Source organism: Abramis brama (genome assembly GCF_963993115.1).
Source record: "Abramis brama genome assembly, chromosome: 21".
Classification (NCBI taxonomy): domain Eukaryota; kingdom Metazoa; phylum Chordata; class Actinopteri; order Cypriniformes; family Leuciscidae; genus Abramis; species Abramis brama.
In genome coordinates this window covers 5,996,397-6,023,543 of record NC_139983.1, presented here as the reverse complement: position 1 = coordinate 6,023,543, position 27,147 = coordinate 5,996,397, and the positions used below count along the sequence as shown (strand labels likewise).

Sequence of the window (27,147 nt, the reverse complement as noted above, 5' to 3'; positions counted from 1 at the left end):
CGATAATTCCATTTGCATGCTTGTTTGTTTTCCTCGTCTCTCTCTCTCTCTACCAAATAGACTGGATGACCACTCTCGGTTCCTTAGCGTATAGGAGGAGTGAACTCTCTTGTCAGTTGCATGGTCTTTCTGTGGGGAGGCGGCGCCGCGGCGCTTGTCAGTCACATGGTCTTTGTATGGGAAAGTGCCGGCGGGACTGCTTGCGGCGACTGCCGGGAGAGAGAAAGATGCTAGTTGTGAGTTGGAGGGGAAAAAAAAGAAAAAGATGGAATTGGTTTCAAAGCCAAACGCGACAGCGAGCTCGATCTCATGAAAATGCGTATCTATATCATGAATGTTATTTCTCGTGCCATTTATACGCCAAAAAATAGTTTTTGCGTGCATATGATACGCACTTTATGGCGTGTAATACGCACGCACTCCTCACCCCTAATCCTAACCAAGTATTTTCAGTGCGTAGCATACACGCAATAAAGCGCGTCTCCGTCTTCCCGACAGTAAATTACACAATCACTCGAGCGTTTGTTTAGTCAAAGTCCTTTTAGTCTCTGGTTTAGTCGACAAAATAACAGGAGGACAGTGCAAAATGCTGTGGTATCCTGTTGAGGCTTTTTTTATTTGTTTACAAAGGTCCTAACCGGCAGTTTTGCCTGTTATGGAATGTATCACTATTTATGTATGAGCCTAATGTTTAATATTTTTTGAAGTGCGATTTTGTTTACATCCATTTTATTTATTGTTTTTGGTATTTATTCAAGTGCATTTTTTTGTTAACAGACACTGAGTCCATTGCTTTTATTGTTTTTGGTTGTTTTGTTCATTTTTTGTGGATATTTAAAATGTTTTTCCGTTTTCAATGTTTAATATTCTTAAGAAATAAAAGTTTATAGATCTTTGAAAAGGTGTACCTGCATTATTATGCCATTATCATTATATTAGATGAAAATGGTCTCGAACGACAATATTATTGTTTATCGCAATAATTTCTTGGACAATTTATCGTCCAGCAAAATTTGTTATCGTGACAGGCCTAGGCATAACTAATTCTGTTTTCTATATAACAAAGGGCATGCATATTGAAAATAGCAGGGGGCCTAAAACAGACCCTTGTGGCACTCCATAATTTCCTGACGTTAACTTAGATAATTATATATTAGGGCTGTTTTCGACCAAGGATTTTCATAGTCGAATCTGATTTGTTAGATTTTGCCGTAGTCGACTGATAGTCGAACCTTTTTTATATAACGATATATCCAACGATATATATTGCGAGCCATCAATCCAGGCTAACGTCAATTATTACCATTCCATGATATTAATAATTTCACTAATAAGCAAGCTTCATTACAAGTAGTGGTCGACCGATATTGTTTTTTTGATGGCCGATGCCGATATCTTGGAGAGCAGGGTGGCCGATATAAAGCCGATATTTTTATGTATATTTATTTTAATCAATATTTAATAAATTATAAATAAATTATAAAACAAATTTTTTAAATAAACATGCTTTTATACTTTAGATGGCAACTTCTTAAATTTGCAATCCTATTACAGTATTTTTCACAAAGTAATTGTTTAGAAATATATGAATATGTGAATAAAAAGTATGTAAACACTGTAACAGGGCACTCAGTAATCTGGTAATTTCGTGCTGGTAATCATATTTTTTCAAATAAAGACAAGGTAACGCTAATTTTACATACAGCACAGTGAAAACGATATGAATATGACACAGTTGGCAACTGGTTATATATCAGCATATTTTAAAATGAAGGATTTAAAGTTTTTCGATCGCGTCTCCCGTGAAGCTGATCTTCTGTTCGCATTCACTCACTTCGCACAGACCGACCATCACTCGCAGACAGTAATGCACACTTCACAAGATATCACAGCTGGATTCGATTAAATCTGCAAGGTTTGTGAATTTAAATGTTTATTAGATATTCGGAGATTTGTTTAAATGACGTAGATGCGCATTTGCTGAATGTTGAGGGCAAATGAGAAAGTATTTTAGCCTGATTGTTTGCCTTTTCTGTTACAAATAATATAAAAGCAAACGCTTTACTTTACTTACTTCGCATAAGTTACCATTTACTTACTTTGTTTACCAGTTCTGTCTAACAAAGTATTAGATATGACTGACAGAGATCGTAAATTAATGAAGATGGAGAATGTGAGTGAGCACTGTTTGATCTGAGGAGCTGCCGTTGCCGTTCTCTTCTGGCTCTGGTGTTCTCTCAGCGCCGCCCGTCAAAATAAAAGTCCGGAGCGCCGTCAAAATAAAAGTCCCGCTTTCAACACATCGGCCAATCAGAAAAACTTATCGGCCGATGCCGATATTTCAAAAATGCCAAATATCGGCCGATATATCGGCCTTGGCGATATATCGGTCGACCACTAATTACAAGTGACAAAAAGGTCACTTAATATTTTATTCCAAAATTTATTCCAAAATTAGAACATATTTCTGTAAGAATTCGGTGAACGTTCTACGCAATCCAACGTGGCGGCGCTCTTAACAGATGTTTGTTTATTAGGCTACAATTCCTCAAAATAAGTAAAAAAAAAAATGTATTCTCTCTCTCTCTCTCTCTCATATGCAGTGGACGCGTTCATGTAAACGGCACCTAAAAGCTGTCACTAAGAACCAGAACCAGCAAAAGTAATGATTATGAATATGTAAAATATTTCAATGAAACATTTTAATTGTTTATTAATAAACAAGTGTTTTCTGTTTCGGCTGCAAAGATGAAGTTGACGATAGGCTAGCCTACTAACTCGCGATCTTCGCAGTGAACGCGCCGGAGAAAAATGCACATTTCGGATTACATAGTTTTATTTTGTTTTGAATGGTTCTGTTTAAAAGTAGAGATTTCTGTAGATAATATATATATATTTCTATTTTTTTTTTTAGGTGTGTGAGGCGAGTAGGCTACCTTATACGCTGAGTTTCGGTTCATGGATGATAGCTTAAACTCCAGGCAGGCGCTTGCGCCTCTATATAGCATATCTCTGTTATATTTACTTTTTATTTATTAAATCCAGGAAATTGGATAATGAAACACTGATTAAAATTAAGATACAATTAATACAAAACGAAATTCGTTTTAAAGAAAGGCTTTGTGCTTTCTGTTTGAGGTCTCTGTGAAAGTTTTAAAGCAGTCTTTTAGTGCCGCTTTCAGTGCGGTCGCGTCCGTAATGGAGAACTGTCACGTAACATTGTTTTTTCCTCATAAATGCGAACACGAAAAATAAAAGACAAAAGACTTTTTAAAAAAGACAACCATCCACAACTTTATAACACTCCAGGAAAAGTAGGCTACCTCTTTTTGGTCAACATCCTCCTTTTTGTAGCCGAAATAGTCCCAAATAGCCGACTATATAGCCAAGATATTTTGACTTTCTTTTTGGTACGAAATCATCATTCGTCACCCCAGCAACAAGCCATACAACAAACTCGTGTTTACTGTGTGTGCTACCGTTCTCTTAATACACCATGGGTGCTACTACCCTTCACATCGCATGTTCCGGCGATGTGACTATCGCTCATGCGCACATCGCGATGTCGATGTTAAAACAGAATATCGTTCAGCCCTAATAATAATATAGGGTTTATGTCTGTATTGACAAAAGAGTGGTAGAACTGTTTGTTTGTTTTTTGTTTGTAAAGTTAACAAGCCTTACCCGTTTCAAATGATACGCCATGTTGGTTGTCGTCGTGTGATATGAAAGAAGCTGCTGACACAACTTGCACTTAACTTTCTTTGGGTCATCTTTAACCTTCTCGAAATACTCCCACACTTTTGATGATTTTTTAGAAGCCATTGTGAGCCAATAAATCCGTAAATGCTAACAAATGCGGTCCGGACGTTACAGGCCTGTAGTGTGCTGCTGCTCATTGGTTACATAACACTTCCCTACTATTCGACTATGAGGTTCATAGTCGAATCAGACCTCTCCGAATCGAATCGTCGAATCCTCGACTATTAGAAGTCAGCCCTATTATATATTATATAGATTTATATTAAATCTATATATTATTAACAATAATATTGTTTATTAACAATAACAATTGTATCCACATTTATAACAATACTGAATAACCATTACCTTAATATATCAGTCTTTCTACTCTTTAAGGCAAGTTGGTTACACCCCAGAGCTGCTATTGTATGTAGGCAAAATGAATAGATCATATGTACAATACTTGAATAGGGAAACTATCAGAACCTGTCTAACATGTTTCAGGTCAGTAATAAAATATGACAGCAATAGTATCATAAACTTTTTCCAGTCTTTGTCCAGTGTCTGTGCTATTTCTCTCTTGGAGTTATGACTGCTAAAATGGCTTTGTACTCTTTTAAACTAGAGTTGTGGTTTTCTCCTAACCTCCTTGCACAAGTAGTCATCAACATGGACGTTATTGCTGTGGTCTCTAGTAGTAGTTGTTCCATCTTCTTTGTTTCTTCTTTGATTGTCAAACAACAGTCAGGGCCTGTGTTGCCAAATTGTAGACTAGGGGTCTAATGGTTCAAATTGCTCACGGTTCAGTTTGTATCATGGTTTTAGGGTCACGGTTTCGGTACGGTTCGGTATGTGTTATGTTCATGGAAAAAAGGACTTCTGTCACTTAAAAAAAGAAAGAAAATAAGAACAAATAATCTAACTACAAGCAACAGCACAAATGAATACAAAAGAGCAAAGATACTAATCAAATAAACAGTGCTTTTCAGGTTTTTCAGGTAGGGCTGACATTAGTTTTCAGGTACAGAACTTTAATAAAGTAATCTAGGATACTTATCAAGACAGGCATGTTGGCATTAGGGATGGGCACGAGTACGTACAGTACGTGACAGCAACGATCGATCATGAAAACGATGATCGCCCCCAAAAAAAGCACAAATATTGATCTCTTTTTCTGATTGTTATTGCGGCATTTGGGACGGTTCCTGAGGTCTGATTTGTTAGCGTTAGACAGCACACCTTCCAGACCGGCGAAATAATGTGAAAAATGGATTTGAAAACGCGCACTGCAGTGAATCACTTTGATCATGAAATGCAGTTTAGTGCAAGATGTACAGCGCCAGTCTATCATAGCCTAACATTATAATGAGAGAACTATTGTAATAGAATTTTATAAATTCTTTGTGCTTTAGTTTTTCAGCGCACCGAGAGCGCATCCACAACATCAGAGTAGCACGGTTACGTGCGCATTCGCTTCTTTTTGTGCAGATGTAAGTTGTAAGATTACTTTTATCTTGTCTATCTGATTAATCTCAAATAAGAAGTGTTTGGCTGAGTTTAATAACCAGCTAGCAAAATGCAGCAGTTTACCAACCGTTAATTCACTCTTCAGTTTCAGCTCAAATGGAATGTCCGACATTATTGACTATGATTGGGTTATTTGAGACGGTCATATTCCTTTTAGATCGGCTTGATAGGCAAACATCATTGATGATATTAATAATGCAGCAGTGTTATTTTTTTCACATTTTGTATTTAAAGTTGTTTCTTGTTATGGCTTTGAAAATGCGCATTGATGACTGTAATCACTTTCTATCATGAAAAATAAAAATGATGTGCAGCGTCAGTATAGCATTATAATGAGAACAGGATCGTGATAGAACCATAGACTAAAAAAAACTAGTTCACATGCGCATTCACGTCCTTTTGTGTAGATGCAAGTTGTAATATTACTTTTATGTTATGTATCTAGGATATCTGATTATTAATCTAGGACAGGGATGGGCAACTTCGGTCCTGGAGGGCCACTGTCCTACAGAGTTTAGCTTCAACCCTAATCAAACACACCTGAACAAGCTAATCAAGGTCCTCATGATTACTAGAAAATTACAGGCAGGTGATTTTTTCAGGGTTGGAGCTAAACTCTGTAGGACAGTGGCCCTCCAGGACTGAAGTTGCCCATCCCTGATCTAGGATGTGTCATAGAACAGGCTTCAGTACTATTCAGCTTTACCTCAAGCAGCTGTTCCTTTTAGATGTTTCTTTTTCGATAACATTGATGTTCATAATCTAGCAGTTATTTTTTCCTATTCATATGTTCATGTTTTCAAAGACATGTTTTCATGTCATATTTTTATTTGTCAACATGAATTTTCATAACAGTTTTAAAATATTTAAATTTTAATGACGGATACGCCACGCCCACGCCCTCGAATGTTTAAATTGGCAAGGCTTAAATAAGTTAAGTTTGTGCTGTTCAGGTCTCACCTGCGCTCGTGTGTTATCAAAACCTGGGTGATGATGGCGTAAATGACTGGTCATGTTCGAGCATACAGCAGCACTCGCATTAAACAAAGTTTACAAAGAGTGACCGTTTTGTCCACGTTTTTTGTGAGTATTATCGCTACTGTAATGTATTGTAACCCACTCGAAATAGTCTTGCGACCCACCAGTTGAAAAACAGTTTAGTGCTTTTAATAACTTCTTGACATCAAGCACGTCCCATTTTACGAAAATCACGTTACATGAATTTATTTATTTGCATGTTAAGTTTGGGCTTTTAAGGAGGAGCAAAAGTGTGTTAGAATACTTATTTGTAAGCTGCCAGTCAGTAACTTGTGTGCACGTGATGCACATACTAGTGGTTTGTCAGAGCTGCGCACTTTTATTGACTTGCACAGTTTAATTCTCACACTTTAATGGTATGTATAACTCCTACCTTAATATAACAGGCTGTGTTACTATGAGGAATGATTACATTAAAATGTAGATCTGTATGCAGGGACGAGGTACTTTATCTGAATTAAATACATATACATCTCTCTCACTTTTGCTCAAGTGTTGGCACGAGTGCCATAGGTTGCCGACCATATACTCGATTACTAAAATAATCGATAGCTACAGCCCTAGAAAGATAGCTTGAATGCAGGGTGTCTATAGGTGAGTCAGTGGTGTAAAAAGCTCTTTAGCTGAGCAAATTGTGTATATATTCAACATATATCCTCCTACGTTAGGGTGTTTTTAAAATACCAGCTCCAGTAGCTTTTTCTGCCCTTAAATTCAAAGGTCATGCTTATTTTAGATGGAAATATTCTGATGATTCCTGAGCTAATGCTCAGCAAACACAATTATATAAAAACTTGACCTGAAACGCGAAGTAAAATACAAAATTATTTATAGAATAGTACGTATTTAGATAAAAATGAATTACATGAAAGAACCACAATAACTATATTGTTGTGGAGTATAATGCTCTTACAAGATCATACAAATGAGCTTTGAAATATCAATAACATGGCTGCCGTATGAAGAGACACTGTTTTTTGTTTTTTTGACAGCAAATGAGAAAGAATGGACTTTGTGCTCAAACTGAACATCTCATTAGCTTGAACATTTCTTCCAAGCTTTTCCCGTTTGCATCAGCATGCTGTGTAGTGGAGCGCCTGCGTACAGCGCCAGCAGGAGACCAGCCATTAGTAGATTCACGCTGTTAATGCAGCATGAAAGCTTCACAACCTCCATCTTACACAGGCCCATCTCCACCAGCACACACTCATTTCTCACTCATCCCGTGTCACACCCGTCCCGGCATGGCTGCTGTTCTGTGTGGTGCCGCGCTGGAAGGGATTACGGCGAACACCTCCATGTGGATGTCTGACCCCCTTTTTATGGGTCGGCAGAGGAGAGATGATCGCTCTGTGTGGGGGGCTGGTATTGTTCTCCTCCTCCTCCTCCTCCTCCTCCTCTCCTCTCTCTTTGTGTCTGGCACCATCGAGGCATCCAGCGCACTCGTGGATCATGGCTGTGTTCTCCTGAGTGTGGATATGTGGTGAACACACTTTCAAAAGCATGCACACATGTAAATGTCTTGTTAATGTGTAAGCTGAAGATCGTGCTTGATGACACAGCACCAGGGTTATTATCATTAACCAAAACCATAAAAGCATCTTTGCAACTTGAAACAAACAGTGGCTGAAATAAAATATGTATGTATTATTTTAGTGCTGGGCAATGATTAATCGCATCCAAAATAAAAGTTTGTTACATAATATAATATGTGTGTGAACTGTGTATAATTATTTTGTGTATATCAATACACACATATGCATGTATATATAAATAAATATATATATATATATATATATATATATATATATATATATATTTTATATATAACAATTTTTTTTAAATAGATACATGCTGATGTGTGTATTGATATATACGAAATAATTATACACAGTTCACACACATATTATATTATGTAAACAAACTTTTATTTTGGATGCAATTAATCGCGATCTGCTAGTTGCCAAGGCAACATTTCTTATTTAACTAAATTAACTAAAACTAAAAATTAATAAAAACTATGTATATTATAATATATATATATATATATATATATATATATATATATATATATAAAAACTAATATAAATGACAATAACACAGAGACAAATAAAACTTTAAAATTAAAGTGGAAACAGAAAATATAAAAATAAAATGTAATTCAAAATATTAACAAAAAGCTATAATGTAATAATACTAAAGTAACCCTGCACAGCTCAACATCCTGTTTTTGCACAAATATGAATGCACATAATGAGTGTAGCCAGCCCATAGCAGTCTTGCCCAGGCATATTCACTATGACAACATTTTTCAACATGGTTTGAAGTGGTGGCGAGTCTGAGAAACATGGCCACGAAAACGATTGACAGAGTTTAGCAGCTTTATGCAAATGCACAGCGTTACGACAACTCAATGCAGGCAGTGAAGGTCACGTGATCTGGCGCTTGGTATCATTGGGTACCGCAGTTGAGAGCACTACAGAAACTTGGCGACCTCCAGAAATTTGATTATCTTCTGCGCCAACACACCTTTAACCAAGAGTTTCTGTGCAAGCCAAGATATTTTGATGGTAACTTGGTTTTTATTTCTGGTGCTTTTTACTTTTGGTCACATACCTTCAATGAAATCTCATTGGTCAAAATCACATAGATCTATTTTGAAAATGAAGTATCTTTTGAATCTGATTCACACAGCATTTCAGTGATTAGTGTGGACAGGCATATAATGGATGCTGGAAACGTATCACCTTTCACCTGTTTAGGACACGCTGTTACAGTTATTCCATGTGCAGTGAAATCAGCCTTTGTAGAATAAACAGATCAACTTTCTCGCCTTTCTTCGAGACTCTATACAGCCACTACGGTCTGAATTTAACTCGAGCGTTCTGTTGTCTCAAACACGCACTCATGCTGGCTGCTCATGAAACTACTTGGATGATGAATGAGAGCACTGTTATCACCCTTGATAGTCATTAGCTTAAGGCAGTTCCTTTGGCATCTAGATGGGCACATAATGGGGCTCGCTGTGAGCTGCCCACAGACCCGTCACAGGTGCCACACACACACACACACACACACACACACACACACACACACACACACACACACACACACACACACACACACAAAGAGCCTCTTATGGAAGAAGGGAGATGGACATTTGCATGGCTTCCCATCTCCTCTTAAATGGTCCCAAACGTCTCTCTTAAGATCCGCATGAAATCTGAGATCTTCCCTTTATGACTGGCTTCAGATCAACACAAAGTAACTATTTCCATAATCTGATGTATTTCTGACTGAAACAGTAAGGGATGCTCTGATCAGGATTTTTGCAGCCGATACAGATTACCTTTTTATTTTTTTTATCATGATCGGGTTATACCGATAACGATCCCAATCATTCAAGCTTTATATAAGTAATAATTAAGCTCTCTGTTGAATTAATTTCTCTGTGTCAGGCCTTATTAAAACTGGGCTTATGCAAAACACAATCCATATTAGGATACTCTGGCTTATTAAAGAGCCTACAAGACTTGATGTCAAACTGAACTTTAATTACAACCCATAAGGTGTAATTAAACGTTGTCCAATATGTGACTGAGGACAAAAACAAATAGAAACACTGCAACTCCTAAATGAACAAAATGAGTAGTCTGTTACAAAAATGATCAGGAATATTATTCAGCAAGTGCTGAGTGTTTGTGTTCCTCCTTCCTAATTCCTACTTAAGAAGGTAAGGCAGGATTCTTGGCAGGATGAGCGTGAGCGGTTCATGAGTAGAGCGTGAGCGTGTGCCGTGAGCGACTGAGTGGATCGTATGTGAGCAGAGCTAAGCGCTCAAATGCTGTTCACTTTCACTATCAACATAGATGAAATAAAACAAAAAATATACATAAATATGAAACTAGATATGTTTTCTTCAATGGCTATAACACTTATAGTACAGTACAGAGAAATTTTATGTCGTAGTGGGATTTGAGCGAACGTTGTTTTACCGGTGAGCGTGAGCGGTTCATGAGTGGAGCGTTCGCTTGTGCCGTGAGCGACTGAGTGGATCGTGCTGGCATAGAGTGAAATATATTGAGCCGCTCCGCTTCACACGCATGCTCTGGTTAGGAGTTTGATTAACATGAAAGGCAAGGACAGCATCAGCTTTATTAGCCAGCTTTCTCTAACACCAGATGCACTGTTTACCTTCAGGTAAGACAAACGACTGTGTTTACGAAGATACTCGCGTACATTTTGACACATAAGTGTGTGTATTTGACCGTTCAAGCCCAGTAAGATAAGTACTTGTGCGCTGTATGAGCAGCAGCTTTATGTGTGTGTGTGCGTCAGGTGTGTGTGCTGACTGTGCTCAGAACCCGTCTCTCACACAGCGCGCGCACATATCGCGTGAAACAGCGCCATTTCTCTGCTTACTGCACGTGAGCGGTTTCAAATAACTTGTTCTTATATCGCAAGGCTTTAAAGGGGACATATCATGCTAAATCCACTTTTTTAGCCCTTAAATGCATTTTGTTGTATATTTGGAGTGTTTAGAAGTACAGAAAAGTTTAAATTATTCTCTTCAGGTGCTTCGTTGATATCTTTATATTCTGTTTTGGTCATATTTTTCAACCTGTTCCGATTTTTCTGTTCTCTATGACGTTTTTTGAACTATTACGTCACAGTATTTGCAGCGGAACTGCCAAATAAGGACATTGACTTCCGGCCCAACACTTCGAGCAATCCGCCATTTTTATTTCTCGCTGCAATTTTGTAGTCCAAGCTAAAGGATGCAGAAGTTACGAGAGGGTAAGTTAAAATGTTCGGTTGTTCGATGTAGTAACCCACACGCTTCAATACACCGTCTAATGTAGATGAACTGCCGCGCTTGTGACCGGGCACATGTTTAACTGAAAGAACGAGCAGAGAGAGAGAGAGAGAGACCCGGTCGCGCGCGCGCTCACTCTCTCTCTTCAGAGCCAGGCGAAAGTGTAAACAAGACTTCACCGTCTCCAAACTAGACGCTGTCTTGCTCTCTCTCCCTCGCACATATTGATCAAAATAAATCGACACGGTGGTAAAAGGTCGGAAGACCAAAGTTTCATGTGTAAATACAGTAACACACCATTGCGATACATCCATATGAACGTTGTTCTGCAGGTTCGTCGTCTTCATTTTCATCTCGCTCCGGCTCCGACTCTGGCTCGAACATGTAAGGCTGGCTGGACAAGTCTTCCGTTGTTGACATTTTGTTAATAACGTGTGGATAAAACGTTTCTGTGCCGCTAGATAATCGTATCTCTGCTATCAAACTACAAAAATGGCCAAACGGGGTGGAGTTGAACCGCTACAACCTGGAGAGGGGGCGGGGTATGAAGTGTCGCATTTGTATTTAAAGAGACCGCACCAAAACGAGTTGCTCTCAGACGCACATCAGGAAAGGGGTAGAAAAGGGGCCTGTGGAGCTATAATAATGAGGAATTCAGACCCAAGCATTACAGTTCCGCTTTATATAGACTACAAATGTATGATTTATATGTAAAAAGGAACGATTTAAAAGCATGATATGTCTCCTTTAAAACACATTGTTTCTTGAGACTGCGTAATAACTTCACACTGGTGATGACATGACTGACATGATTACATGAAGTCTGACGTCATCAATTTGCGATCAGTTGGTGAGATCCGATTGAGTGATCAGTCATAGAGTGTGATTATCGGTCGATACTGATCTGCAGCCGATACCGATCTCCCTAGAATGTATGCTGAGGATGAGCAGAAAGACTTCATGGAACATATGAGGCGATATTTAGCATAATGTTCATGCCACTCACTTCTATACAATAATAGTAGGCAAATGGGGACAGTTGAAGCACCATTAAAGTATCATTACACTTGTCAACACGGCTTGTGCACTCTCAGGCCTCAATGTTAAGGCTTTCTTCTAATGGCTCATTTGGGACAGTGATTCACATTTGTATTTGCCCTGCCAAAAGTTTCACTGGCTCCACCACAAAAAAAGTAATAAATAAATAAAATAAAACAGCTATTGTTTTCGATGTTTTTGACCAATTTAATATTTTACTGTAATAAGAATGTTATGGCACTAAACTAGATTTACTAGATTTGCAGATTAATCCTTGCAATTAAAGTTACAAAAGTTATTCACTCAATAGGAGTGAGCAATTTTCTTTTTGTCTTTTGTTGCTTGATTGCACAGACGGCAGCAGGAACATTAGGTTGCTGTCACTTTAAGACTAATGCACTGATCCAATATACTGATACTGATACACATGCATTTTCTTTCTCTACTCTTTATGTTCCATTAAGACAAAACTGACTGTTCAATAGGATACTCACCACGACGGGGATTTTGACATAATTTTGTGTGAATTTGTCCGTTCAAATGCAAAAAGGAAGCAAAGGTGAAGTCCCATATTTTTTGCCAAATACCGTTGTGTTCATGCATCATTTTGTTTTTATTAGTGTGACAGCGGCATTCTGTAGCAGAACTAGCAAATGTTCAGAACTCCACACACAACCACATTCTCTGTAAACCTGCTCTGTTTGAATAAAACGTTGTACGATTAATTGCAGAAGTTATGATTATCCACTTAAGTTGTAATGTAAGGAATAGCATTTCCGGGTCCAAGCCTCCACTCATTTTGCATGAGAATACTGTCTTTGAGCATTATTTACTCATATTACACATACAAGGTAAGCTTTTTAGACTCACAGTGCATATACAACAGTCTCCGGGCTCACTGCATCCCGGACACAAATATTTTAACGATACATAAAAGATGAAGCACTGTCTGGCCATCTGGAATTTCCGTATAGAGATTAAGGTCAGGATTGTGATTTTTAAGTAGTTTTACCGCACACCGTGAGAGTATTTTAGTACCGTTTGTTGTTTTGCTTTTGACATTTTATTATTTATTGGCAAGTTAACCAAAGGATTAATCGACTAATCAGAAAATAATCAATGGGTATAACACAAAACACACTAATATGCATTACTTACAAAAATAAGAAGAAACAAAATTATATATATATATATATATATATATATATATATATATATATAAAAATCCGGGAATGTTGTTTTACTGTTTTTATATAATAATTCATAGTTTTTACTTGCAAAAACAGTGAATTAACACTGAAATTATATGTAATGCAATGTTATACCAACTACTGTTTTGCACCATTACTGTATATGGTAAGGTAACTTTCAGCTAACCAATCAACAAGCTTTTACTATAGCATTTTTATTTTTTTTTACAGTGCATGAAATTTCCTCAAAATATGGTTAATGTGACTGCATCAGCATCTGTGAGAAACTTGCGGGAATCCCTGACCCGGTTTCACTGGTCCAGTCCTGAGCGCTGTGGTCTCAGGCCCTTCTGTCTCCATAACATCACCAGACCTCTGATCCCTGAATCTCTAATCTCATGTCCTGTGCCTCCTTCCTGAATCCCATCTGACCGGTGTGACCCTGGGTCAGGGCTGTCCCGCAGTTTGACTTTTTGCCTTTTTTTTGCTGACAGCTTCGTCTCTAGTGAACACGGGGCACTTTGCTGATGGACATGTTCCTCTGCTTTTATCCAATGTGGAGCCTCATAGAAGCGCCTCTGACCGCACCACAGCATATGTTGTGCGTTTGAGTGTTACATATGGTTATGTTCATGTCATGTGCAGTTAGGTTATGAAAGAGAGTGACCGCCACACTCTAAAAATATTTTTTTTTGGTCTTCTATGAAATAATTTGCACAACTAACCAGGTATGCACGTTTGGAAAGTGAATAGGGTCAATATAGATTGAAGAAAAACTACACGTTTTATCATTTTCTCCACCTCATGTGGCTTTCAGGACTCTTAAACAGTTTTAAGAGTATGTTGATATACAACAACTAGTTTTCCTCACAAATGCACACATAAATTAAAATGCATAGAAACAAAGATCTAAAGAATTGGTGCAGTATAGGAGAAAAATACTCGCACTATATAACTAAATGATTGTTTCAGCACAGTCCTAATAAGATGAGAGCGAGTTAATATGATAACTTCTGTACCAAATGTTATCAGAGTCTAAACAATCCATTTGTAATTGTGCCCATTTCTACGAACAGGCGATTGGCCATCAGTGACGTCCATTTAGGCACATTAGGACGCATTAGTATGCAAATGGACCTAAAAGGTCATAAATAAGAGAACAAGGATTTGTAACTCAGTCTCATACTCACTCTCTCTCTCTCTCTCTCTCTCTCTCTCTCTCTCTCTCTCTCTCTCTCTCTCTCTCTCTCTCTCTCTCTCTCTCTCTCTCTCTCTCTCTCTCTCTCTCTCTCTCCCCCTCCCTCCCTCTCTCTCTCTCTCTCTCTCTCTCAATTCAATTCAATTCAACTTCAATTCAAATGAGCTTTATTGGCATGACTGTTTAAATAGCACAATATTGCCAAAGCAATAGACATATACAAACATATACGCACAGGTAGATAAAAAAAGTGAACAATCTCCTCATCCCTCACTTCCGCTCATCAGTATAAATGATCCACCTGTCTGACTGGGATTTTTTTTTTTTGTGTGTGTGCTTCCTTTGTTGGATTTTGATATTTTCGGTTTGTGGCTGAGTTTTACAGTCTCTTATTAATTTTAAATTAAAAAATGTTACTAGGTTATACAAATATTAAGGACTTGCATTTTAATAGCTTTAACACAGTTGTGGTGGTCGTGATGTCAGCCAACTTATGGATCTTTATTAGGTTATGCACAATTCATTTAATGTGGTCTTTTCACTGCTTGGATAAACTGTCTATGTGATCTGCTGATCTGGAGACTGTCTGTAGAAGAATATTTGCCATGGCTGTTATGATTGTAAGTGAATACATTCATGGAGCAGCATTCAAAGGCCAAGTAGGCTATGACTTCATGGATACCAGGGTCAGAAATTAACTTTTCATTTAAGGGACAATATTTGCCCCCTGGTATTGATTTCCGGTCTTTATTTATTTATTTGTTTATTTATTTATTTATTTTGCCATTGTATGGTACATTTTATTATATAAGGGTATATTTTATTATTTGTTTTTTTTTTTATGTCGAATACTTTGAAAATTTAAACTGTTAATTCCGTCAATCAAAATACTATAGGCTGCTACCAAAACATTTCATCAACACCACAAAAGCCATATTTATGCTGTAAAGGTGGCACAAAAGCTGCATCTGACATGGCATTTATGTTTATTTACTCACTGGTGTATTTTAGTTCTGCTAAAACATGTAATTTGCTATGGATGTGCAAGATTATTTGACAAGTCGATTAAATAATACTGTTGCTGCTAGTCGAGCTAGATGCATTTTTAAGCACTGTGGTTTAAAAAAACAGATTTTAAACCATTGAAGCGTAATTAGCAGCGAAATAAAACTCATTTCAGTATACTCCGCATATGCGTGCGCTGTCAGAGAGACTGTTTGTCAACGCTGTCAGAGAGACACGCACATGAAGTGCGTGAGAACCGAACTGAACTGTGCTTTTTGCTGCCCGATTGGGCTTGAACGGTTAAATACACATACCTATGAATGAGTCAAAGTGACATGCAAGTAAGCACAGTCATTTATATCTCAAGTCAGTGGTTCTCAACCTTTTTTTCCACTTGGCCTCACTATGATCCAAGTGCAAGTCTCACGGGCCACATATCTTTTTCATATTATGTCACCAATGCAAACCAATCAGATTTAATGTTATGGTATTAGCAGATATTATTATTATTATTATTATACCTACACTTTGCAAAACCAACAAATACAACAATACATTTATTTTTGTTTCACAGTGCATTGAAATGACTTCTTCATATCAAAGTATCATATTCGTATCATTTCATATTTGCCGGTTCCCGCCGCCTCCTTCCCATAACAACATACCTCGTTACACTGGTGCCGAAATCCGGAGGAAGGAGGAGGTGGGAACCGGCGAACATTTAAATACTTTAATAATAATAAAATAAACACAAAGCGAACATAAAAGCAGCAACAAAACATAACATGAAGTCCAGGCCTGGTCCTCTCTCATCCTTCACTGTCGTCGCTCCCCCTTTTATGCTTCCGAAAAATAAGAAAAATACAGATAACAAACAGGCACTGACAAATATTATAAAAACAGGGAGAATTGGAGAAGGAATGTGGGCGGCTTCCAAATCAAAGAAATAAACAAAAACAAAACTAAGCTAACTTGTGGCCCAATCTCTAACCTAACTGTCAAAAGAAATGAATGAAATGAAAAGTCTTTGCGTCCTCCGACGCACTACCTTACCTAGTCTAACTACCCAAATGCAAAATATAACAGGTGGAACTCGCCCCTAAACTAGTGCATCTAATTTAAAGGGAAATTCCTAAGAGTGCACAATGTATGTCGCGCGACCTCCTTACCTGTCCCTTTCTCCAACCTCAGATGTGTCTAGCGCTCAATAACAGAGCTAGAACAAATGGAGATGAAACAGAACACAAGCCGGTTACATACAATTAATAAACACACGGCACGGGATACACAAATTCACTATACACAGAATATATAAGGTTGTCACAGAACATAGTTTGAAAGTGTCAAGGCCTTGGGAGTGGCGTCTCCTCTCCAGTTTTATGCCACGGTGCACTGATCTGATTGGAGAGCTGGTCAGTGATGTCACAGGAACATTGTGACCAGGTCAGTGGCGTGGGCCAATAGGACGTAACTAAGAAAGAAAAAGTAAAAGAGAAAGACTCGGTGAAAGAAAAAAAATCTTAACATCGCAAGGACGTAACCGTAATACTAAGCGTCAATCGTTTTCTTTATAAGGGTTTTGAAGGGGAGGAAAATGCTTTACGTGTAATTAAACACGTTGCGTTCATATTCTGGGCTCATCTGCTTTTCTGTACATAGTATTCTTTATTTGTATAATGTTTACCGAGTTTGGTCTGTTAGGCCGTGTGTCCACCAAAGCGTTTTTAGCCAGCTGAAAACACTAGGCGCTCTGCTGAAAACGCCTATCTGTGGGCGCTTGAGAGCGTTTTGGCAGCGTTGCGGTTTTTTTCAGTTGAGACACTTTGCATGTTATGATACGGAATATCCGTGAAAGTCTTACTAGTATCTCATTTCACACATATTTTGTTTCTGTGTTGATTCTATATTAAAATGTCGATACAGTGTGACGTATTTTCTCTGGCTCTTGTTTTAAATTATTTTGTTGCATTATTATGCTTGTTGTCGTCATCTGTTGACGTTGGACAAGCAGAGTGTGGCGGTTGGTCGGTGTGGTATTAGTCCCGCCCCTCCTCCACTGTGATTGGACGGTTGGGTAATAAGTGACAATGATGAGCGCTGCGTTTTATCCAAAGTTGAACATTCTTCAACTCCCGGCGACCTGTAAAAAACGCTGAGCTGAACGCTTCAGCGTGAAGAAAGCGCTCAGCGCATCGTTACGCTCATGGCGTTTTAAAAACGCGGCGCTCCCATTGAAAACAATTGAAAAAATAGTGGACACACGGCCTTAATATCACTGTCTTAGTACATTAAGCCACGTGAAGCGTTTTTCACGTTAAAAGTTTCAGAATGTCCCTTTTTTTTTGTTCATTTTGGTGACATTTTTGCCCCAAACACCCGATGATTTCAACACTGATGGATAGTGAAGGTTTTGCTTTCCCAGGTTAAAATCTGCCCTAATGTAACTTTTTTAAATTGAAATCAACCAGAATTGCATCTTTATGTCAGTATCAAGTGTGGGGGTACATTTGTATGCGTTTTCTGCCACTGATGATGTCCGATCCATATCAAGTGATCTTAAAACGCAACTACTCAACATCAAAAATAATACAGCCAAATCTCCTCTCATTATAACACACACTATTGCAAATTAATTGAAAATGCTTCCTCTGTATTAAATGCATCCCTGACACAAACAGTGTCATAGTGTTTCAAATGGTGGGGAAAAAGTTGACCATGGTAAAATGCAGCTTTATATTATGAAGACATTTGCTTTGGAATAACTAATAACCAATGTGAAATAACTTTCTTCAATAAGAGCAGGAAAGAGCAAGCAAATAAATAGGGCCATTTCTGATTTCATGGTGACAAAACACATGATTATGTGTGGCCTTAATATAAAGTCAGTATGCTATTTTCAGTTAATGATGGAGAAATACTGCCATGCCCTGTTCCTCTATTCCTCTGTTTCTCTTTCTGACGTCCCTGTTTTGGAGTAGAGCAAATATCGAAACGTTTGTTGTATTAGAGTGATTTGTATAGAGTTGCTTCCCTCTTCTGGATTGTTTGGGTAATGCAGTGATGTTTCCTAAAATCTAACCTGCAGAGAAGCATGTGGTTCACTTTAAACAAGATGCTGCTTGATCACTGGTTGATCTAGACGTCCTTCAAAATGCTGTTTATTCGTAGGTTGTCCTTGGCACATTATCCAAAATAACTTAATCAGTAAAGTGATTCAGATCATTCAGTTACCTGTACTATTGTAGCAGGACAAATGGCAATTACTTGAACTTTTTTTAGTGTTGATTTGATTTCGCACTTTCTTTCCTAAATTGAGACCACAGTATTTTCACCAAAATGCTATCAATTAAATTTTGTACATTCTATTTTATATCACTGTAAAATAACTAATACAGGACCATGCGTTTTTTTAATAAACATTTTACATATCAGTGTATTGCACTATTATATATTTTGTTTATCGTTAACTAATTTTCACATTAAGGATCAGTCAGAGAGTCAGATATATTAATTCAGTAAACAAAGTTGTTAGATTCTCTTCTTTCATTTGTTTGACTTTAATTTGGTAAAGTGTTGTACATTTATTACAGTATGTTAGTGTTCTTGTCTGTACTTTTTTTTCTTCATTTTTCCCCAAAATGTTTTATGTAAATTAGCATGAATTAAAGAAATCCTAAACATGACGCACTTATACTTTAGTGTTAAAAACAGAAAAAAATACGAACAACTTCAAAGTCAGACATCCAGATGTATTACAATAATACAAATGATATTTTCTTTTGTTTTGTAACTAAAACTTCTCACAAATGCATGCAACACATTGGACAAATACGTTATGCAATGTTTTGTAAGATATTAATATCTAAAAACTTCCACCTCTCCATAAATCTCTCACCTAATACATGCTTTTTGCACGCAAACATGTCAGAGGTGTCTGTCATTGATTGAAAGCCTGTTGCTCTGTCAAGCATCAAGGCCATGCAAACGAGCACGTGTGACCCACGTTTCAGCATGGCACCATGTGACATTGACTCAATGCTGATCTCAAACCTGGAAAACAAAAAACTAAATTAATATTTTTTTTCTCTTTAAAAGTATCAATAATTAAAAAAAGATTAATAATAACTAACTAAATAGTTCTTATTGTAATTCATTATCACTAACACATCTTTAACATCTCAAAAACATTGTTGAGGCTTTTCCTAATTACAGCAGTGAAGGCTACATGTTTGCAGTCGGCAGTTTTCAGTGTTTCTTATGCTGTGCCTTGAGGGATAAATTGTTATAAAATGATGAGATTGATCATCCTGTACAAACCATGTGCTTACAGACTATGATCTCTGACCTTCCTGTGGTTATGTTTTTGACTGCTCGCTGGTCCTTGTGTCTCATGACTGCCATTTCTGCATCATCAACTTTCTTGTCCTTATATGGGTGGACTTTGACTTGCTTGAAATTACAACCCATCTTTGATTTCTACTGTGCCTTTTGGGATATATAAAACTAAACATTATCAAAATCATCTAGTCTGTGGGACGTCTGAACAGCTAGTTGGTCTTAAATGGATAGTTGTTCATCCAAAAATGAAAATTGTCATCATTTAGGCTACTCAACCTCATGTTGTTATATATATTTTGGTTACTGTGGCCCATACCAACTTTATTGTATTAGCACAAACTAGTTTAGGACTGATATTTAAAAGTCTTACCTTTATTCACCAGTGTTCGTGATATTCTTACAATTTATGTAAATGTTATGTAAAGTGTGTGTGTGTGTGTGCGCGTGTGTGTGCGCGTTTGTGTGTGTGTGTGTGTGTGTGTGTGTGTCAAACATTTTTCATAAATAATTAGCTTGTTTCAAATTCCTAAAAATTTGGGTCGTGGCTTAATGACCATGGAAAAATGTGTCAAACCAGTTGAGAACCAGTGGTCTAAAGGCTAATTTACAACCAATGCCAACATCTATAGGCTAATTCTCACTGCACCAACAGGCACGGCCAACAGCAACAAAAACATTTGTCGGGTTTCGTCAGATCAGTGGCTTTGGTCAGCACGTTTTCACCGATTGAACATTGGTGTTTGTCGGATCCTGTAATATCTGAGAAGTGAGGCACAGAAGTCTGGTGAATGTGGACGTTGGTTGGCTCCTGTCTGTGTGGTGTGAATTAGCCTTAACAACAAAGATTTTCGCAAAATGTATATTTTAGTCAGACTTATTGAGCCTATTCAATTTAATTCAAGTGCACTCCATCTGTTTGACGAGCATGGCAGCTCTCCTTCAGTGACCCGTTTGCTGTCAGGACAAGTCTTTTTGCTAAATGGAAATACCAGAGAATATACAAATGAATGTAAGTTATGCTTGCATAACACATCTCTCTGTATGCTTGCATAACATCTGTCAGAGCACCTGAAAGGGCAAGCCGCGTTTCACTATATGCTTGTGAGTTGGTCGGAACGACACAACCCGACACAACATCAAACGTGTAGCCAATCAGCATTTGTGGGCGTATGACAGTGGAGGAGAGAGAACGCGCAAGAGGGAGATTTGAAGAAAGACTGTAGAAAGAGAGATGGCTGAGAGACATTACAAAAGAGAAAAGCTCAGATGAATATCACTGGAAAATGAAGGTTTATGTTCAGGAAAGAACTTTAGGACCCGCTTTAATATTAGAAAAGCTTTCCAGCGCTGGAGAGAGCGAAGCGGGAAGGCCTGAAAACAGATGCGCTCCACACTGAGTAACACTGGGTTTGAGTGTCATTGTGTGTCTGGAGCTGCTGTGCAGTTGGAAACTAACAACAAACTCTTGTTTGTACATACTCTTGTGTATGTATGTTCGTTTTTTGTGCTTCCTTGTCATTCGTCTTGAACTATTTGGATCTTGCACTTTCCCTCAGCAGCTCACTCTGTGTCCTTGCTATTTTTCACATGCATCCATATCAAACTACTGTATATTGATATATAAACGGTATTGCATTGGTGGCTCAGTGGTATAATTCTCACTTGCCACGCGGGAGACCCGGGTCTGATTCCCGGCCAATGCAGAAAGTGTCCTCTGGTGTGCCAGAAGTCTGGCTCTTTGGGGGCAGTTGTGGCCTAATGGTTAGAGAGTCTGACTTGTAACCCGAAGGTTGCAGGTTCGAGTCTCATTTCCGTAGAGTTTGGCCATTGATCATCACCTCTGATTGGCCATTGGCCACTTTTGACAACTCTCTACATTACGGCAGTAAATGTAGGTGGGGGAGTGAATGAACGGCGTTCTCTTCCACTCTCTTTCACCACCATACTTGGCTACACGTCACGTCATATTGTTTTTAAAATGAATTGATATATATCAGAGTGGATATACCGCCTGGCTCCAGTGTATTCTCAGTCATGCTCACCATGTGATAAGCACACTGAGTGTGGATAACGCAGATGCAGGAAAACCTGCGGTAATGCTTCATCCTTATGCTTGGAGAGACACTGCAGATTAGCACAGACTCTGGCAACCGGCAGCAACTCACAAGCTCCACGCCATCCATCTCAAATCCACCATCCCAGACGCCATAGCGGCACAGCAGGGGAGCGCTTTCCCTTCCCGCTGCCGAAACCTGAGTTCCTCTGCGGACTCCGAGAGCGCAGGCTTAAACAGATCCCACCACTGGATACCAGCTCTAGGTATTTGTCTGCTTCCTCATGACAATGACAGGCTGTAATCCAGAGCTGTCCTGATAGACGCTGAAGATCAATACTGAGGTGCTCGAATGCTCTCATACTCATGTGTCATCACGTTCCACATCAACACCGCAAGTAAATGAGATTGACACGATGAGACGGGTCTGTTTGCACCGTGAGTGACGGCTGTCACGTAACGCGTGAGATTATGGTGACTTTATGGTGTCCTCTTCTCGTGGAGTGTCACGGCTGCCACTGTTTGAGTGAGTTTAATCAGCTGTGGACGGGAGTGCGTGGGGACAGACTTGACCCCATGTTGCTGTTTTTTGCTTGAGTGTCTTATAATGTCATTACCCATGATGCACTGCCACTGATGATTACCATTGTCCATTAGTCTGAATCTTAACCCACTTGTCTCAGTATGTATCGCCCAACAGGGACACATGTAACTGTCTGTGAATAGACACTGATGACAAGGTGTCAAAGGGGTCTTAGTGAACCAAGAGCTCTTTAGACATTTGTAGACAAATACCCAATTACAAATTAGATGAATTAGGACTAAAAGCAAAAGAATAATTTGTTGATAACGATAATTCAACTATATTTTGAGTGTTTTTGTGTTGGTTTCATTTTCTTCATATTCTGTGGGTGATTATTTCATTTCTAGGGGCATTTTTATCTAACATTATTAGATTATGTATAATCTTTTATGTCAAAATCATACATTTTAATAAATAAATTCAGTTAATATAATGAGACACTTCAGGCTGTTTCCAATCAAATGAAATCAGTATCAACAAAAGCTGCCATCTAAAGGAGCATTTAGATTTGCAGTATTTACACTACAATTACAATTGCATAAGTAATGCTGAGATTTTTCAAAATATTTGGAATATTTAAATATTTGTATTTTTTTAATGAAACTATATTTTCCAGTAGATGGGTCCTTGAGCCATTTATTCAACTGATTATTTCATAAATGCTGATTTATTTAGGATCAAAACACCACTGTTTGTTGTTCCGAGATGCAGATCCATTATGACTTTGTTTGGAATTATTATCATTGGCGAAATAGAATAAAAACAATAAAATATTGTATTTAAAATGACTATAATACATTTTATAACTCAAAATACATCATCACATTTGCAGATTTCTGCGAAAAACTGAAAAAGACAAAAAAAACTCATACAGGGCCATTTTTGTCACAATATCTTCAATGTTGTGGTCATTTTAACTGTGTTCTACTAGAATACATTACACAATGAAAGCGTGCAATCTTTAGACATGTTTTTGTTTGTTTTTTTGCAGAGTGACATTTTTGATAATGTCAGCATCAACATCGTCAAAACAACAATGACGATATTATCGTAAACGTTACATATTCCTCAACCATAGTTGGTTTGGTTTGGCCTGGTGGACAATAAACCATAAACTTACATTAAAGACGTAACAGAATGGCATAGAAATGTGACATGGGCTTTTTTGATTTTCACCAGTTCATTATTATTGGGTGTAGAAAATCACTTACATTGAGCTCTTGCGCTTTCAGCTATAAGTTTAATATGTGTTTTTGTTTTGTTTTTTCGTCAGAAAATTCTTCAACTTCTACCTGAGAAAATCAACAGTCGATGGCAGTTTCACAGTATAGGTAAGTGCTGTTCAGAGAGACCATGTTACACTGACGTGGTTCATGCCAAAGGTTTAGCTGTTGAAATTGAAAAATTGCTTACAGTATCACTATTTCTTTGTGCATAATTATTTATGAGTCTGTGTGTAAGAGTTCTGCTGTTAAAGCAGGTTCAGGAGAGAGTCAGTGTAACCTGGTTTAATACTTTCTCAGAGAAAATAATTAGCTTCATAGAGAGTGAGAGCAGGAGGTTAATAAATGAGAAATGCAAATGAGAGGCTTCATTTGAAATGCAAATTACTGAATTAGATTATGCGTCTCGTGGTTTCAGTCTTCCGTACAGGAAGACCCTCAAAGGAGTCAATAACCTCAATTAGAGCCCTCCACATAGAGACAGACAGACCGACAGACCGTCTTTATTGATCCCCGAGGGAAATTCAAGCAAAAATTTAAGCAACAGTTTCTAGGTTTATCATTTTTGATTTCATTTACGTATGTGTTGTTATTTTCTTACACTCGTAATCCTCTGTGTGTCATGAAGTATCAAAACATGAGCTAGTTGATTATAAGGGAAGTTGTTGCGCACCACATCTGATCCACCACTGTGTAGCTGAGGATTCCCAACATTACAAACGTTGATTTATAGCAAAAACGTATGTGAAAATCAGACAAAAAGACAAAAGGTACAAGACTGTGTACCTAACAGCTTTAATGAGGGAAAGAACAACAATCCCATGACGCCTTCCATACTACATAATCAAATTTAAAATGATGGAGAATTATAAATTAATGATTTAAAGATGATGATTGTATATATAGGAACATAGAAATGTATACGATATATTGTGCATCCCTATCTGAAACAGTCTGTACTCTGATGCCAGTTCAATTGTTATAATTAATATCATTTTTAAAGTAAAGCCTCTAGAGTATTGAGTTGTGTAATATTTAAAACATTTAGTGTTGAATTTCCAGCAAATGTAACTATACCATGATCTAAATCACTCATACCATGATATAGGCCTAAGGATCATAGTCAAAAGGAACCTTTTTAATGCTTTTAAGTTTGTGCATCATAATTTCTGCATTCTGCAAGTCCGTTACTGATTGTGTCTGTGTTTAAACACTTTTCTTTTATAGGTTCTATACTCAAAAAACTTTTGCACACTGGAAACTCTTTTAAGGTAGGTCAATTTATGAATCAGAAGACCTCCAAAATGATGAGATGAATCTCGGTTGCCGAAGTGTAACCAGAGGAAACTGTGTTTGTTTGTGTGTGCAGATCCGCTGTGATGGCATGCGTCTGTTCCTGCTCTGGCTAGAGGCTCTGCAGAGTAACTGTGCAGAAGAGCAGCTCCTCATTTTCGCCTGCCTGATCCCAGGATTCCCTGCTGTTGCCTCATCCAGAGGACCCTGCACACTGGACACCATCATTTACAACCCATTTTCCAACCCGCCTGACGGTAACAAACATATACACACATTGACTATGTCGGTACAAAATTAATTTCACTAATTTCAGCTATAATTACACTGTTGAACATTGACTTACACTTTAACCAACCCTTAAACCCATACCACCAAACCTGTGCCTACCCTTACCCGTATCCCACCTCAATACCAGCAAAGGTGTTTTGGTTTACACTTTATTTGTCAATTTTACATCGTAATTGCACAAACAACATGACTTCATGTCATGATTATAATGTCTGCTATATTGCTTTTTATGTATTAAATCCAGGCAATTGGTTGATGAAAAATGTATTAAAATTAAGATATAATTTATACTAAACGAAATTCACTTTAAAGAAAAGCTTTCTTCAAAACAAAACTTAAACTTGAAACTATGTGCTTATTTAATGGCTAAAACACGTAGGCTACTACAGACTCTTTTTGTACAAATTGCAGCACATTCATTTAATTCTGAATTTTGCACATGTAAGTTGAAAGGCATTTGTTTGTGCAAAACATATCTGTAACATTTATCAAGTTCATAATTGTGCGTGCATTCATTAATTATTATCTTAATGAATAGACCTAATGCGACAAGGAAGAAGCATGCAAACTGCGTTGTTTGTTTATTCAGAAATGGATCTGAAAAGTAACAAAAGCGGATATTGAGGCCTGAGGCTGACTACTATAATAATTTCTGTCATGGCAAGACTGCTTGTCTGTTCATCGTCGAAGTCCCCGTTTTTTTGCTGTCATAGGCGAGCAGCGTGCGCATTTAATGCACGAGACAAAGCCAACACATTATGTTGTCACCCCCCACGACTAGTTTAAAATGTGTCCATACCTCCGATTTTCCTCCAAACTTGCTCAAAGTTAATTCTCCTGTTTTAATTTTTTTCTTTGCTTCTTCAAGATCCATGTTGCACTTAGAATAGCAACAGAATAGCCTACAGCACGCACAGCAGGTGTGATGCGTCACGCGTGCGAGACTGCGAGTGCGAGATGCTGCGCATGACACGTGACGTGCTTTATCAAGGGCCCGACCCGACCCGGCCCGAGGACAGTGGCGGGAAATATCGGCCCGACCCGGCCCGCGGGCTCGGGCTCGGGCAGAGAATTAAAGCTCTAATCCGGGTGAACAGGAACGGGAACACGAACAGGAACGCCGACAGGAACAGGATCACACACGGGAGACATCAAACAATGATCTGACAATGAGAGGAGAGTGCGGTGAGGTTTTAAAGGTGCGTGAATGAGCTGCAGCTGGAGTGATGAACGAGATCAGCTGGACCGCTGATCAGTCAGGATGAGCGGTGACGCCCACTCACACACACCCACACACACATAACAACAGTAACACGAGCCGAGAAGGAAACAATGAATTTACGAACCGTGACAGTACCCCCCCCTCCTAGGAACGCCTCCTGGCGTCCCCAGACTCCCTTACCTGTCGATTGTAATCATCAATAAGGGAGTGATCCAGGATGTCTCTGGCAGGTACCCAACTTCTCTCCTCCGGGCCGTAACCTTCCCAGTCCACCAAGTACTGGATTCCGCGTCCCCTCTGCCTTGAGTCCAGAAAACGATTGACCGAATATGTGGTTTCCCCTTCTACGAGTCGCGGCGGTGGGGGAACCGGGACTGGCGGATTAATACGAGAATAAAACACGGGCTTGACTTTAGATACATGGAACACGGGATTAATCCTCCTGTACACTGGAGGGAGTTTGAGGCGGACTGTCACCAGACTAATGATCTTGGTGAAAGGGCCAATAAATTTAGGAGCAAGTTTATTAGAAACGGAGCGGAGAGGAATGTTTTTGGTAGAAAGCCACACTTTGGAACCGACAACGTA

The 27,147-nt window shown here is 38.4% G+C and overlaps 1 protein-coding gene across 3 annotated transcripts in view; it reads left to right on the top strand.

Moving 5' to 3' along the window:
- The window catches only part of ralgapa2 (Ral GTPase activating protein catalytic subunit alpha 2), a 191,051-nt gene that overhangs the window by 37,155 nt on the left and 126,749 nt on the right, over positions 1 to 27,147 (top strand). For all 3 annotated transcript variants that reach the window (XM_084096035.1, XM_084096034.1, XM_084096033.1), the window contains exons 4-6: positions 23,804 to 23,861; positions 24,981 to 25,024; positions 25,123 to 25,303. In XM_084096035.1, the coding sequence (XP_083952161.1) occupies positions 23,804 to 23,861; positions 24,981 to 25,024; positions 25,123 to 25,303 (283 nt within the window). The remainder of the gene's footprint in view (positions 1 to 23,803; positions 23,862 to 24,980; positions 25,025 to 25,122; positions 25,304 to 27,147) is intronic.